The sequence below is a fragment of the Odontomachus brunneus genome, unplaced genomic scaffold, assembly GCF_010583005.1.
Source record: "Odontomachus brunneus isolate Ranch 3 - 2012 unplaced genomic scaffold, Obru_v1 Obru_scaffold_002, whole genome shotgun sequence".
NCBI classification, from domain to species: Eukaryota; Metazoa; Arthropoda; class Insecta; order Hymenoptera; family Formicidae; genus Odontomachus; species Odontomachus brunneus.
The window spans coordinates 2,689,400-2,705,059 of NW_022639452.1; the positions used below are offsets into that span (position 1 = coordinate 2,689,400).

The window sequence follows — 15,660 nt, forward strand, 5'->3', positions numbered from 1 at the left end:
TATATATATATATATATATATATATATATATATATATATATATATATATATATATATATATATATAGCCTCAAGAGGATTCTTCTAAAACCGGAAGGGAAATAGTCTGAGTGCAATATTATTCCTCTGCATTGCAGTATTCTTTCAATAAACTTTTTGCCTAAAATATGGGATTAAAATATGGGAAATAGTGTCTAGCAATTAAAATCCTTTTTAGTGGATATTTTCCTTTTGGTTTTAAAAAAATTCTTTTAAAGCTATATACATATGTATATATACAAAGAGGATTATGCCAAGAATGAAATTATATTCCTTCGGATGTTGCTACTTGACTATAATCGCACAGTGAAAAATTATAATTAGAAACACCATTCTTGTCTAGAAAGTGCTATTATACTTTCATATACAATTGTCATTATCCGGAAAAAAATGGTTGTGTCAACCGGAAAAAAAATATAGCATAGCTTTTTTTTTACTTCAAAAATCAATTCTCGATTGTGCTGACCTACCGACTCATTGCCTCAAAAATGCAATTTTTTAGGCAACGAATCGCAGTGCTAATGAATGCATTGGTCAACGTAATCTAGAATTGATCACTGAAGCCAGAAATAAAAACTGTGCCATATTTTACTATTTTCTGGTCGACGCAATAATTCTTTTCTTTTTTGTGTACTATTTTTTGCTTGAACAACAAAAAGATACAGTTGAAAATAAATATAATTTTTGGCAGGATTAACCATTTTTCCTCTATCAGTACGACACTTTCTTCACGGTAATGGAAACTATATTTATATTAACTATATTTATGACAGTCGACACGTATCTACGTTCAATGAATATGTGGGCAATCGTAAATATGCCGAGCGTGCATGATATATTTCCCCCGTGAAAACATTCTGAGCGAGGGGGAGAGAGAAAGAAAGATGAACTTGGAGTCACCGATGAAATCAAGCGCGCGGTGCACGCGACACGCGGGGGCGCGAGAAATATTTTTGTTGCGAGCGTGGCTAAAGCGATTCAAGAGCGGTTGTAGTTTACGATCCATCGAATTTATTCTCGCGTGAGAGGGATCGGGAAAGCGAGGCAAAGAATGAAAGAGGGAGAGCCTCGGTGCACGGTCTACTGGTGACACAAAGGAGAAACGATCGTGGTAGCTTCTCGTGCGCCACGTCTATAATCCAGTAACGGGCAAAGTTACGTCCTTGTTCTTGGCCGCGCGATTACTTCCGTTACGAAACGGCGAGCGCCTTTAAACGTATCGGGCCGTTTCATCGACGAAGCGGATCCCCGATATAACGCCGGCGACTTGACGGAGCATGGCGGTTGCTCCGGAATCGCGCGAACTCTGTGCCTATATACATATTTACACGTACACACACGCACACATCTGCACACGCGCCGCTTTTTAATTTCGCGCGCATACGCGAGAGACTTTCTAGCGAATGCTCGATACAATCTTTTCAGCAACAAGTGGTCGATTGTTTCCTTTGCCGCCTCGCACGAGAGCTTTTGTCGGCGCTCGGACGTTTTCGAATTCCCAGAAGGTGTCGAACGACTCGAAGCCGCTTTCAACGTCCCGGCTACGGAAGATCATTGTACCGCCACCCTCGTATCAGGGGCGCGTCTATATGGAGACCATGGAGAGAGAGATCGAAGCTACAACGAGAAGATACGAAACTCGAACCGGTCTTCGAGCACGTGGCCGAGGAATAAAAATCGCGAGCGAGCGCTCTTGGCAAATTGTCGACTTGTAACGAGTACACTTCACCAAGTTATGTCTCGTCGTGTCATCAGCGCATGATGTTTCCACGATATGTTGTCGACACGGATCTTCAGGATTTCTGCGAGACGTTAGCGTCGTGTTAAACCCGCACTTTCGTTGGCTGATCTTTTTTTAGAATCGCCTCGGAGTAATCGTCATCCTCCTGCCTTAATATGTCGCGGCGATGTATTCGGGACGAACGAGAGAAGCGAGAGAAAATACGGGCGTCGACGTGGTCTGTAACTGTAACCATGGGATTCCGTGGTCGTCGCGCTCGACGGCGACGTTGCGCCCTGCACGTGTCCGGTCGATGCGGGACGCACGTGTCACGTGTGCCCGAGGACGCTCCATTCAGCGGGCTCGCATATCCCGTGAGTAACGTCGGGTCAGACGACGGCGACGATGACGTCGATGACGAGGGGGGACGCCGTTCTAGCTGCGAGCAAGAAGGGAAACGACAAGTGCCTACACGACAAGTGCGTATCCCGCGTGCGACTCAAGTACGGAATGCTCGGCCGTGTGAACGCTCGCAACGGGTCTTCGGAAAAGGCGATGTCATCGTACGGAGCTCTCGGGGTGGCAAGGCGAGGGCCCACAGTCAGAGAGGACGACGATTCTCTCCCCCTCGCTCGGAACAGCGTGGAGTCCTTCCGTCGCTCGCGTGGGATATTAGATCGCGGTGGAAGGATAGCGCCTGTTGGGGAATTCAGCGTGCGATATCGCTAAATGCAATGTACGATTTCGCCGAAAAATTGTTCACGTTTGCCGAACGGGAATCATCACTCTCCGGATTTGAGGCTGCGATTGACTCACAGAGACTACACTTAGGTTGCATTAATATAAGGTTGTGATTATAATGAATCCTAGTCTACAACAGAGGTGTCGTAAGCCGTAAAAATTGTGTAATTATAGCCGATTTTTCTTGCAATAATCGACTGTGATTGGTCAATTCTTACGACACCTATTGTACGGTCTGAACGAGCCAACGCGTTTTGGTTGGAGAACTTCTGTTTCTTAGAGTCAATTTTAGGCCATAAGAACCAGAAATTCTGTGTCCTTTCACCGAGACGCGTCGGTTCGTTCATTAAAATCCAAAACTCTTCACATTGATACAATCAAAGTGTTTTATTCGTGAAGGAGTTATCGGTGGTGCTTTTATCGAGCAACATAAGATGATGATAATATATTTTCCGAATGTGGAAATTATTTTACAACCGAAACTAGATCGACGAATATATTCTATGAAGAGCGCGCGAGTTTAGCACACAATGAGATTTAATCGACAAGGGCGGGTTAATTTCGAGGTAACGAGCGCTTTTAAGAAAACAATGTAGTCGATGTAACGCGATGGTTATCTTACCGATTCGCAGACAGCTTCTAACGTCGCCAGGTCGGCCGACGGTGGACGCCACCGAATATTATTTCCTGTAATTGGCAGTCTTCGCGCAATTGCACGAGTAGTCAAGAACATAAGAAAAGGTGTCCGAACAGTCGTCGCCATGCGTCGAGCGCATTCAGACGTTGGAATTTAGTCGTAACACGCGACTTACATCAATTACGCGAAAGAGCCGAGGAATGAGAAAGAGAGTGAGGGAGGAACGAAGGCTAGAGCAAGATAGAAAGAGGGATCTGCATACGCCTGGAATTGAAATTCCCTCAAAGCCTCTCAACTACGACGCTTTGCAAATCGTTCATGGCCGCATCTTACAGTGTCTCGTATCGACTCTTAGCTCGTATCGACACGGACGTGTCGCGTTAGTCGCCACACGGCCTGAGTCGGCTCCATGTCTCCGACTACGACGTTCTTCCCCCCGCGAGGAACGTCCGACAGAAAGAGAGCAATTCGGAAGCAAGACGCACGACGTCGTTATCGGCGTCGAATCGGCCGAGTTCTCTCACGGAGCATCTACGTGCCTCGTACGATCGAATCACAATTTTCGGTGTGAACGGGGTCTTAGACGCACGCACAGATCGCCGAACACAATGGAATGTCGCGTGCACGGATGCCCCGTTCAGCAGCAACCGGAGCTCAGGCTCTGCCAACCTATGACCGTCATGTGAGGCCCGTAGAAAAAGAGAGGATCGAGCGATAGAGTGAGAGAGAAAGAAGGGAAAGAGCACGAGGGAGAGAAAGAGAGGCGAGAATGGACGAACACGTTGCAGGAATACGAAAATCGACGGTCGATCGGTGCCCGAACGTGTTTACCTATGCGCGAGTAATAAGAACAGATATTCCCACACGGGCCCCGAGCTGGCCCGCCGTGGGAAACTCATACGTGAGCAGCGGTGCTCGGGAGTATCTGCGGCGCGAAAGCAGCTCTTGAGGAGTGAGCTGGTGCTAGCGTATCTTGACGCAGGTGCGATTCGATTAGCAGCTTATAGTTCGGCTCGCCGACGTTTTTCAGAGTCCGCAGCTGGGACACGACGCGGCGAACGCGCATTTGTCACGTGTTGGACACGCGGGAAGAGAAAGAGAGAGAGAGAGAGAGAGAGAGAGAGACGGTTTCCTTCCAGTATTTTAATTGGACCGACTACTTACTGCTGATCCTTCCAAGCGAAGATGCGATCGCGTTTTCGCGTGTCGTTTTAATAGAACGACACATCCTATCTCGTGTAAGTTGCGGATCGCGAAAGCTGTGCACGATCGAGTTCTCGGGATGCAAATTGCGATTCGAGTATTGCGCGCGGAACGATTCCGTGGATTATGTAGTTAGCGCGATACCGTTCTCAACGCTCTCTACATTTCTTAAAATGGAATCTCGCTCGAAACAAACGTAAAGTGGTAGTATTTTTACTCAAAGTGAAAATATTGCACTCAAGTTTAGAACGAATCCTGACTTTGTATGAGCGAAGGTTTCAATTGAATAGAATGAACATGTTCTGTAACGACAGAGTACAGCCTTAATTTATATATTGATTTACTAAGGTCGAGATTTCAAATCTTTCATGAGTAGAATCTCGCTTTTTAAATTTCTTGGAATGAAATTTCACTCAAAAATCAAAATAACTACTAGTCACTCGAATTTCAGCGATTTTTCGTTCATATAGAATAAAATCTCCATTCCGAATCGTCGAACGGATATATTTACTCGAAATTGAAGAATGAATCCGATGTACACAATCTGGCACAATAGTCTTAACATTTACTAGGCATAGTTCCAAACGAATTTCTCGATTACACACGATATACGCGTACATATTCATGCATCATGACCGTTGATTTGTTCCCATGGAATCGTTTCCTCGAAATAATTAACAGTTATGATGCACGAATATGTAAACATATTGCGCGTAACCGAGAAATTCATTTGGAACTAAGCCTCGTAAATGTTGTTAAAGGCTAGTATGCCGGATTGTGTACATCGGATTCACTCTTCAATTTCGAGTGTATACATTTACTCGACGATGCAGAGTAGAGAATTCATTCTACGACTTGTATTAATAGTCGTTGGAACTTGCCTCAAGTTACCCAGATACTCAGACTTCAATTTATAGCCATCACCTGAAACTTTGTTTCATGTGAGACCCAGATCTGCATTCATAGTTAGGTTCAGTTAAATTATAATACATGTAATGTCTAACATATCTATAAAAAACTGCGATTCAACTGAAAAATTTTCACCTAACTCTAAATTGAAATATGAGTATCTCGCTGGAAACGAGTTTCAAGTAATATAACTATTAATACGGGTCTTAGAATTAAATATGAATTTTTCAGCTGAATCTTGTAATCAACCAGATTTAATGTCATATATGTTATATGATAGAAATAAAAAATTTAAATTTAACTATAACTTTAGATCTGAGTATTTCATGTAAAATATATTTCAATCAACGACTATTAATACGAGCCTAAGTGGATGAAAAATCACTGAAATTCGAGTGACTCGATGATAATATGGCTTTTCGAATGAGGTTTTACTCCAAGAAATTTAGAGAGCGCTATTCTACCCGCGAGAGTTAAACATTTCATCTTAAGCTGGATATTTCGCTCTTGTTCGGTGATATCGTGCGAAACGCGTCATAACAGCTATTATCAAGGTGCATGACGGATCACAGTCGATCATCGATATGTTTCAGGATTTACGCACACGCATGCGTGGCGTGGCGTCGAGGAAGGAAGGAAGGAAGCTAGAAGGGAAGGAGGGTCGACAGTATCGGAGGTGAATCTGGGCTGTGATCGGGGTAGCGCAGGTGCAGGTGCTTCTAGAAACCGGCGACCAAGGGCGGCGAGGGGACCAGAGAGGGCAGCAAGGCGAGGGGTATAAAGGGGCGTAAAGGAAGCGAAGGCAACGGGCCGCGACCTGCACGCGCCTCTGACGCGCCGATGCCACCGATATCTTCTTCTTAAACTTTCCTATCCGCTCATTCATGCCCGACTAAATGCCTATAATTTCGGGTATGATTACAGGGCACCGTAACCAACGCCCCGTGGACTCATGCTGCCCCGTTCAAGAGGAGAGAAAAAGAGACGGAGAGAGAGGAAAGGAGAGCTCGTTATGCGAAGGGCCCGACGAAATTGAAACGGAACGGGTCCCTTTCGACCGGCGGTCGTCCGCTCCTTTGGACGAACCTCGCTGTCTCGCTCCTTTGCGAAGGAAAGTAACCTGTATATAATGACATATAAATCCCTTCAAACCGATCGAGCCGATGACAGGTGGTCCCGCGTGATTATCGCTAATTCGCCGTGGCTTGAACAAACAGAGAAATCGCGTACGACTATCCAGGTGCTTCCTCGGACGCTGCCTGTCGGCGAAATGTCGACGAGCTCGCGAATCGACCGTTTCTACCTCTTGCTCGCGCGAGAGCCTCTACTTCGGCCTCTCCTAATTGCGATCCGGTGGTATATACGACGTGTTCCGAGTCGAATACTCAGGAGCGCGCACGATTCGTTCGGAAGGGTGTGTCGGGGTCCCCTCGCGAGGATGTTGGCGCAGTTGCAGCGACGAATCGACTTACTTACTCGTGAATTACCAAGCTCGTGGAGCTCTCTTCGCGAGTTATACGTGTGATCTTTTAATCCCGAGGGATAAGCAATTTCGTGAGACCTCTCCCTCTCTCTCTCTCTCTCTCTCTCTCTCTCTCTCTCTCTCTCTCTCTCTCTCTTGGAGAGGTCATTGAACTACGTGCTCGCCCGCGCGACTGTTTATAGTAAACGGTTCAAGTGAGATGATACAGCCAGGAAATTGTAGGATAAAGATCGGCGCGCGGATCACAGCATGGCGTCCGATAATAACGATGTAATTGAGATGCTAAGAAAGTGAAGCCGCGATGCGCGCGATCGCCATGAGCGGCGTAATTAAATATACGTTCCTTGAGCCGCGTGTGTGACGTACGTGCCGCGATCGTTTTCACGGAATAAAATCGCCGCGCCCCGCCGTATCATTATGATAATGATTTCCACACCGGAATCCCCCCACCTTCTCCCCCTTCTCCCTCCCATCTCTCCGCTCTGTCCTATATGTGTGTGGCGCGGTTTATTAAAAAGATAGCTCTCGCGCAAGAGTATTACCGCGTTTACCCCTGCGGCCGTGCCGCGGATAAATGGGATTCTTCGCCGGTGAGACGAGCCGAGCGCGAAATGACAGACTGCGCCCCGTACAAATACCGAAATTGTCCGGTGGATCGCGTACTTAAGTGAAACGTGATTACACGTTCGCCGCTCGCGACGAATCGGCGTAAGCGCGGATTTAGCGCGTCCCCGTGGTATTATAATTCGACATGCGCCCATCACATTACGTCAATTAATGACCTTCTGCGCGATGATCGAGAAATTTGCGTGAAAAGAGAACGAAAAAATAAGAATGTTGGTGCGTTGCGATTACGGTGCGCCGTTGATTCTCTTGCGATTACGACAGACGCCGTCTCGCTCTCTGATGAGCTGATCACGATGAGGTAATCCCGCAAAGGTTTTGCATAAGACACAGTCATCTGTGCGCGTGATAAATAAACGAGAATAATAGATGGGCGCCCTGTTGTACTTTTCATCACAATGTGACGCTTTGTAATTTACGAGAAATAAAGAGACATTTGCGTGCGAGCGTTCTTTTCCCGCGCTTTTCTTCCTCGCAAACTCGGCTAATGGACTCGTGTTTCGACCCTTAACTTCGTGCGCCGTGGCGGTGGGTCAAAGCGCAATCACGCTCCGGTATATGAGGGAGCGTGTGTAAGAGAGAGAGGAGCACTTACCTCTTGTTGTTGAATTAGGAAGTCAGGCGCGGGCGGTGGCGGGGGTGGTTCCGCGGCGGAGACTTCCTGGAGCAATCCCACGTGCTCCCAACAGTCTTCGGACATGTCCATGATCGCTTCTTCCTTTCGTCTTCTGGGCGAACGTTGTCCCGCGAGGAAAACGGAATATAAGACGACGCGAACTTCTTGTTCCTTCCTTCCTCTTAATTTCTCCGACACTTCTACGCTCTGTAAGTGCAAGAGAGAACCGTTGTAATCGGTAGGCTCTGGTCACAGTCACTAACAGAAAATCCAGTCACGTAACCCGTCACAATAATATCGGCATAACGCGCCGAGGGTGGTCGACCGGTGCGCGCCTCCACCGAGGAGGGAAAGAAAAAAAAAACGGAAACAGAAAGCGGGACGAGAAGACGAGAGCGCGTACGTATAACGAGTATGACGCGCCGACGACGACGGTGACGACGACGACGACGGCGACGACGACAACCGGGTCGACGTGTATCGCGTGACCGCGTTCTCTGACGACGGCGACGGCGACGGCGTCGAGGACGACGACGGCCGTCGGTGGTGGTCAGTCGGCGTGGAATGAAGTTGGCCCGCGGGTTAGGTTGGGTTAGCCGAGCGGGAGTTGTGCAGCATCAGAGCGCGCGCGGCGAGAGAGACGAGAGAGAGGGCCGGTACCGGTGCGAGAGGGAGGGGAGAGAGGAGAATAGAGAGACGCAAGAGGGAGCGACAGAGAGAGGACGAGCGGTAGTGAGGGTGAAAGAGCGGGTGGGGTGCATAGGAAGAGAGAGAGAGAGAGAGAGAGAGAGAGAGGGAAGATGGAACGTGAGAGAGAGAGAGAGAGAGGGAAAGAGGGACGAAGAGAGAGAGGTGTAAGGCGTAAGTCTGCCCTAGTCGCTCGCTTAACCGTGCAGGAGGTGGCGCCAATATAAACCGTACCCCACCTCCCGGCCTCCGACAAAGAGCTTGCGTATAATACCTGTATGCGCCCGTTGGTAGACCATCCCGCCTACCAACTACCGTATTGCGGGATTTGTGATCCGTGCCGCCGGTAATTATTGCGATTTCACTTATATCCCGACAGTATATATCGCTTAACCCCTCGCGCCCTCCTCGTAGCTGGCCCTCATTGCAAGCCGACCGCGGGAACTCGCGAGATACTCGGTCGCCGGGATCCCCAGAGGGATATTGGAGTCACGATGAGGTTATCTTTCTTGATAGCGTCACGTCCGCGCGCAAACATATTCGCGGTTCACATACATCATTCAAAAATGCCGTAGCCAAGAACGCGTCACGGTATATACGTCGATCGACATTTTCAAATCGTTTACGCAGTACAACCGTCGCGGCGCGCGAAGGTCGGGCAGCCGTAAGATAACAAAATCTCAGTGTCGCGCGCGCACTCGTGCCAATGTAGAAAAACGTCACGCGTGCCGGAGAGGGACGTGTAATAAGTGTATGTATCCTTCGGAAACGATGTCGCGGCTCGACAAGGACACGCTCTCGCGACTCATTCTCGCGAATATTCTCGACGTCGTCTTTTCTCTTTCCCTCTGATTACCATTGAATTTCCAATTCTTGAATAATGAATGCGACGATCGTTTTGTATTATTAAATGAATGAGCCGAAGATAAATGAGAGATAATGAAAATAACAGATTCGACACGACGCGACAAACACTGCTTGTATGTATCGAGATCACTCACTGCCTAATAACGTACTTACGATACATCCCGATATTTATTTCCGCACAAGACTCACTGTCAATTCGCAAAAAACGCAGGCCGATGTCGACTGATATGTCAATGACGATTACTTGATACAATAACATCAAACGATGCCCGCGCATAACGGTCGCCGAAATCCGTGCCAAGATGTAAACAGTTTCGCGATACTATATAGCGCCCGACAAAGATACGGGTATACGCCTCTCCCTCTCTCTCTCTTACTAACAGATCGAGATTCGCTACCTCCCGAGATTCAGTGTCGCGAATGTTCCTGGCGTCGTCTTTTTCTCTTTCCCTCTGATCGAACTTTTGATACGCGAGTAATAAATGCGATCGTTTGATTCTATTACTGTTTGAATGAGTCGAAGATAATGAGAGTGACAGACGCGCCGAGCACTGGCGATATACTACTGTGTCCAAAAAGTAAGACCAATTTAAAATTTTTTTTTAAATCTTTATTTATTTTCCAAATCTGTTTCGTCGCCTTCAAAGTAATCCCCCTCAGACACAATACACTTATGCCAACGTTTTTTCCAACCCTACGGTTGGAAACCGTATTACGTGATGCATATAAACCCACACTGCAGATATAAACCCACCATCTCACACTGCATTGGTTCTTCGAGACCATTTCGCTAAAAATTCGACCCATATCGTTCCACAACCACCATATTCACCTGATTTAGCACCGTGTGACTTCTGGCTATTCCCTAAACTCAAAAGACCGTCTTGACTCGATTGAAGAGAAACAAGCTGAATCGAAGAAAGCTTTGAAGGCCATTCCGGAAATCGACTTTAACAACTGTTTCGAGGGTTGGAAAAAACGTTGGCATAAATGTATTGTGTCTGAGGGGGATTACTTTGAAGGCGACGAAATAGATTTGGAATAATAAAGATTTAAAAAAAAAAATTTTAAATTGGTCTTACTTTTTGGGCACAGTAGTATAATGAGAAACTGGAAGATTACTGCTTAATAACACACAATATACCCCGACGATCGCATGTCGCCGCTGCTGACACTTCTGATACGCACTTCCGCACGAGGCTGATTTTCAACAGACAGAAGACGAGTAGAACGCGGGACGATGTCGATCGACATTTCCAAACCTGCGATCGTTCACGCAGTGCGATCGTCGCGGCGCGCAAAGGTCGGGCACCTGTGAGATAACAAAACTTCAGTGTCGCGCGCGCACTCATACCAATATAGAAAAACGACACGTGTGCCGGGGAGAGACGTGTAATAAGTACATACACTTTTCCGGAACGGTGTCGCGGTCTGATAAGGACGCGCTCTCGCGATTCATCTCGCGAATATTCTCGATGTCGTCTTTTCTCTTTCCCTCTGATTACTGTTGAATTTCCAATTCTTGAATAATGAATGCGACGATCATCTTGTATTATTAAATGAATGAGCCGAAGATAAGTGAGAAGTAATGGAAATAACAAATTCGACACGACGCGACAATCATTGCTTGTATGTATCGAGATCATTCACTGCCTAATAACGTACTTACGATACATCCCGATATTTATTTCCGCACAAGACTCACTATCAATTCGCAAGAAACGCAGGTCGATGTCGACTGATATGCCAGTGACGATTGCTCGATACAATAACATCAAACGATGCCCGCGCATAACGGACGCCGAAATGCGCGCCAAGATGTAAGCAGTTTCGCAGCCCGACAAGGACGCAAGTATACGCCTCTCCCTCTCTCTCTCTTTCTTACTAAGGATACGTTCCACTTAACGCTCGCAACGACGCGACGTTATTCTATCTTTGTTTAACATCCAATGAGTAACAAAGATAGAATAACGCTCGCGTCGTTACGAGCGTTAAGTGGAACGCGCCCTAACAGATCGAGATTCGCTACCTCCCGAGATTCAACGTCGCGAATGTTCCTGGCGTCTTTTTCTCTTTTCCTCTGATCGAACTTCTGATACGCGAGTAATAAATGCGATCGTCTGATTCTATTACTGTTCGAATGAGTCGAAGATAATAATGAGAGTGACAGACGCGCCGTCTCGACACGACACGACGCGACGAGCACCGGCGGTATGTAACGAGAAGCTGGAAGATTACTCCTTAATAACACACTTACGATACGCCCCGACGATCGCACGTCGTCACTCCTGATACGTATTTCCGCACAAGGCTGATTTTCAACAGACAGAAGACGAGTAGAACGCGGAGCGATGTGTCCATGACGATTGCTCGAATAAAAAGATCGGACGTAACCGCGCGATAGTGCGCCGAAAATAGTCGCACTCTTGTATAACGACGCCCTCTCTACATCCAATGCTGTAGACGTTAGCCCTTACCATCGGATAGATCGATAATCGTTATCCAGTTGCGCGCCCCTATCTTCATTATCGATCTATTTGTATGGAACAGCCGCCGTGAACGCGTCGCCCGATATCGCTCCGCGTTTCACGCATCTTCTGTTCATCAAAAGTAAGTCTCGTGGGGAAATAAGCATCGAGAGTGTCGACAATAGTGATGTGCGGGACGTATCGTAAGTATATTATTAGAGAGTGATCTTCTTAATGCTTAGTGTACACAACGGATGCTCGTCGCGGTGTGTGTTGAGACAGCGTCTTTTGTTATGATTCTAACCTCGTTCGTACTACTACTCGTTCCAGTGGTGATAGAACCGAATGATCGTCGAATTTATAAATTGAAAATCGGAAATACGGTGGCGATCGAAAGAATAGATGGATAATACGACGCTAGAGATATTCGCGACGTCGAATATTTCAAGGTGGTGTCGCTCCGTTCGCAAGAAAGAGAGGGGTATACAGCCCCATACAGCCGTCCTTGTCGGATCGCAACATCGTTCAAGTCGTAACGCAAATTTTCGATGTATATACTACGTCATCGGTTGCACGGCTATCCTTGGTCTTTCTACGTCGAGCCGCCGCCATTAACGTATCGCTCAACATCGCTCCGTGTTTCATGCGTCTTTTGTCCGTCTAAAGTGAGTCTCGCGTGGAAATAAGTATCGCATGTGTCGACAATAGCGATGTGCGATCGTCGGGACGTATGGTAAGTACGTTATTAGCGAACAATCTCCTCGATCCTTGATACATACAACCGGTGCTTGTCGTGACGTGTCGAGTCGGCGTTTCTTACTTTTGTTATCATCGAGTCATTCGAGTAGTAACAGAATCGGACGATTGCATTTGTTAAACGAGGATTGGAGATGCGCGATGATAATCAGAAGAATATGAGAGATTCGCGACGTCGAATCGACGCGGGTACACTCAGTTCCGCGATGCCTCACCATTCGATGCGTAGATAGTCACTAAAAAATGTCTCGACCAGCCGCACTTGTTTCTAATTGCGCGTCTCTCATCACTGTTATTTAGTCCAGAAAATATGTTCCCGTTTTCTGCATTGATCAGCAGTCACGAGGAACGGATGTGGCTAGTCGAAAATTTGTAATAACTATCGACCTACTGAATGGTAAAGCATCACGGTACTGACTGTACTTCCATAGCGTTTATAACGGCCATTATGGATGCCTCATTTTTTCAGGCAACGATCGCGAATATTCTGCAAGTCTACACGGCTCTATCTCGGTGAACATTTTATTACAAAACGAGCAACTAGGAGGAAACGTCCAGTAGCTGGCATTCTTGCTCGGATTTTATCAAATATTAAGGTATAGGTGAGGATTTATTAATTTATTTATTACACGGAAAAAAGAACAGCTTTGTCAGCCAGAAAATTCATAAAATATGGCATAGCTTTTCTTCCTGGTTTTAATTCTTCTTTCAATTCTTGATTGTGCTAACCGATCAAAAATACACTTTTTCAGGCAAAAAATCGCAGTGCTAATATATGATGTCGTAAGTCAACGTAATTAAGAATTAATTACTAAAACCAGAAATAAAATCTATATCATATTTTACTATTCAATAGTTGACATTTTTCTTTTCGTATGTAATCATTCATCAATTACTATTTATTTATTATTTGTATTATCTATTTATTTTTTTATTTATTTATATATTTATTTATTTATGTATTATCTATTATATGTGTATTATCTAGTATTATTTTTTTCATTATCTAGTATTTATTTTTGTATTATCTATTTATTTATTTGTTTTTTTTTTTCAGATTATCATACATCATAATAGTTGACAACATTTCCACAAAAGTGTCAAAAACATGCAGAGTGCCGACTATTAGAGGTTTATCCTTACAAAGAAAAGTGTATCGGGACGTCCACACGGCGAGAGGCGATCAGCTACATAACGACTGTGTGTAGGTACGTGGCCAGCGAGTTGTAATCGAACGAAAGGGTTAGAATGCGATATGAATGCGTTAATGCGTCGTTACTGACAGCGACACGATCCATCGATAGTACTTCATGGATCTCGCTCACCCTCGCTCGCAACAAGCGAGCCCTTCCATCGATTCGGCTCAACGATTGTTGGTTCGACTACCGTTCTCTTTTTTTTTTGTTTTGCTTTGTCCTCTTTCTTTTTTTACCACGCACTCTTCGCTCACATTTTAATTCCCTGTTGGCCCTGCGACACTGACTGACGCGCGCGCTCGCGTTCAGCTTAAAACGTTGCTAATACCCGACACTTGCCCGGTCGTTATCATCGCGCGGTGCAGCAGCGGTCCCCGTTGCGAGCGCGACTTGCTCATGCCGACGGCGATGATTGATCGAGGTCCTATAAACGTTTGTAATTTACCAATCCGGTTTTGAGCGCGCGTTCTCGCATTGATACTTTATTGGGCGATCGAATGCCGAAAATTGAGCGAACGGGCGAACGAGCGAGCGACCGCTGCTCCGCAATTATCGGACATCGCGAAATTACAAACGGGAGAAGGAGCGTTAACCGGGGGGAATACGGACTCGTCCGGCATTCGCTCTCGATAAACGTTATCAATAAACGTCAGTCAATAAATGTCACGGCGGAATTACGCTGGAAATTAATTCCGATGACAGGGGTCTCCGCGACGAACACGGGGCTTTCGCCGAAGTAATTGATAATTGGCGGAGGCCAAGTCAAAAATTATCGCGACGTGACGACGGTGACGGGAAAATTGAACGCGCCAGACCCGCGCGCGCGCTCCAATGTTCGCGTTCGTTCGTGGACCATCAACACGCGCACTTCCACCGTGCCACATAATAAGATCTGGCTCACGTGCATAGGATTTTTGTCCTGCGCATGCATACATGCGCGGTCAAGCATAAAACAAGATTGCCATTAGCCGTCGTATCGGCAAGGTGCACTTTGTTCTCCTCGCCGGTTCTCGATAAACGCGCTTCCGTGGAGTGTTGGCCGAGTCCTCGACTTTGTGTGTGCACGCGGTACCGCGGGGACGTCGGCGGGAGACTCCGGATAGTTAGTTAGTTGGCTAGCTAGGCAGGCAGGCAGACAGGCAGGGCATGCATACAGCGTGATAATATGCGAGTGGTCTATACCACTCGAGGTCTCGATCGCGAATCTTTGAAGTTCACGTTGGCTTCCGTCCGTCCGTTGGTAAACGCGCGAGACCGCGGCGTAGCAAAAATCGCTCGCAAAACTGTGGGAAAGCCAAACATACGTGCGCGGATGGGCGAGAGAGAGAGAGAAGAACTTTGCCCATTTTCTTCGAGCGTATACGTGCATACGTGCGTACGTGCGTGCGTGCGTGCATGCATGCATGCGACGTATATACGGGCGAGCACCTGTGACAACTTCTAATGCTCGTTGGTAAACGGTAGCCGGACTTAGATCGAGTAGTCAGATAGTCCGCTTCCCTTTAGCAGCGGGGCGGGGTGCCCTTTTTTAGCCCCGTTTGATTCATTAGGGAGCTATAACTTCACGAAATGCCGCGCGATCCTAATATCACTCGCGTCTTTAGCTATGTTCCATCTGTGGCCCGTTAGTGCTTCTTACATTTCACCTGATCAATGTAATCCATCAGACGTCACTTGAAAAATATATTTCGTAAAATAAAGTAATAAGGGGGGGG

General features: G+C 46.7%; 2 protein-coding genes and 1 long non-coding RNA gene across 22 annotated transcripts in view; 2 read left to right on the forward strand and 1 right to left on the reverse strand.

Annotated features, from left to right (window-relative positions):
• Positions 1–7,932, forward strand: part of LOC116841994 — a 229,208-nt gene extending 221,276 nt beyond the window's left edge. The window contains exon 5 of the long non-coding RNA XR_004377650.1: positions 5,842–7,932. This is a non-coding gene — a long non-coding RNA (uncharacterized LOC116841994). The remainder of the gene's footprint in view (positions 1–5,841) is intronic.
• Positions 1–11,888, reverse strand: part of LOC116841890 (homeobox protein caupolican-like) — an 86,292-nt gene extending 74,404 nt beyond the window's left edge. The window contains exons 1-2 of one of the 6 annotated variants that reach the window (XM_032810393.1): positions 11,783–11,888; positions 7,951–8,178 (exon numbers count right to left, since the gene is read on the reverse strand). In XM_032810393.1, the coding sequence (XP_032666284.1) occupies positions 7,951–8,061 (111 nt within the window). In that variant the 5' untranslated portion in view covers positions 8,062–8,178; positions 11,783–11,888. Of the gene's footprint in view, positions 1–7,950; positions 8,179–9,514; positions 9,645–10,662; positions 10,811–10,932; positions 11,266–11,782 lie in introns of those variants that run through there. The other 5 variants (XM_032810380.1, XM_032810352.1, XM_032810387.1 and 2 more) reach the window with 5 other exon arrangements.
• LOC116841928 (ankyrin repeat domain-containing protein SOWAHB) overlaps positions 11,680–15,660 on the forward strand; it is a 152,586-nt gene continuing 148,605 nt past the window's right edge. For 2 of the 15 annotated variants that reach the window (XR_004377640.1, XM_032810546.1), the window contains exons 1-4: positions 11,681–12,196; positions 12,324–12,726; positions 13,219–13,345; positions 13,807–13,957. The gene's annotated coding sequence lies outside the window, so the exon portion shown is untranslated. Of the gene's footprint in view, positions 12,197–12,228; positions 12,727–13,218; positions 13,352–13,501; positions 13,533–13,806; positions 13,958–15,660 lie in introns of those variants that run through there. The other 13 variants (XM_032810487.1, XM_032810507.1, XM_032810468.1 and 10 more) reach the window with 12 other exon arrangements.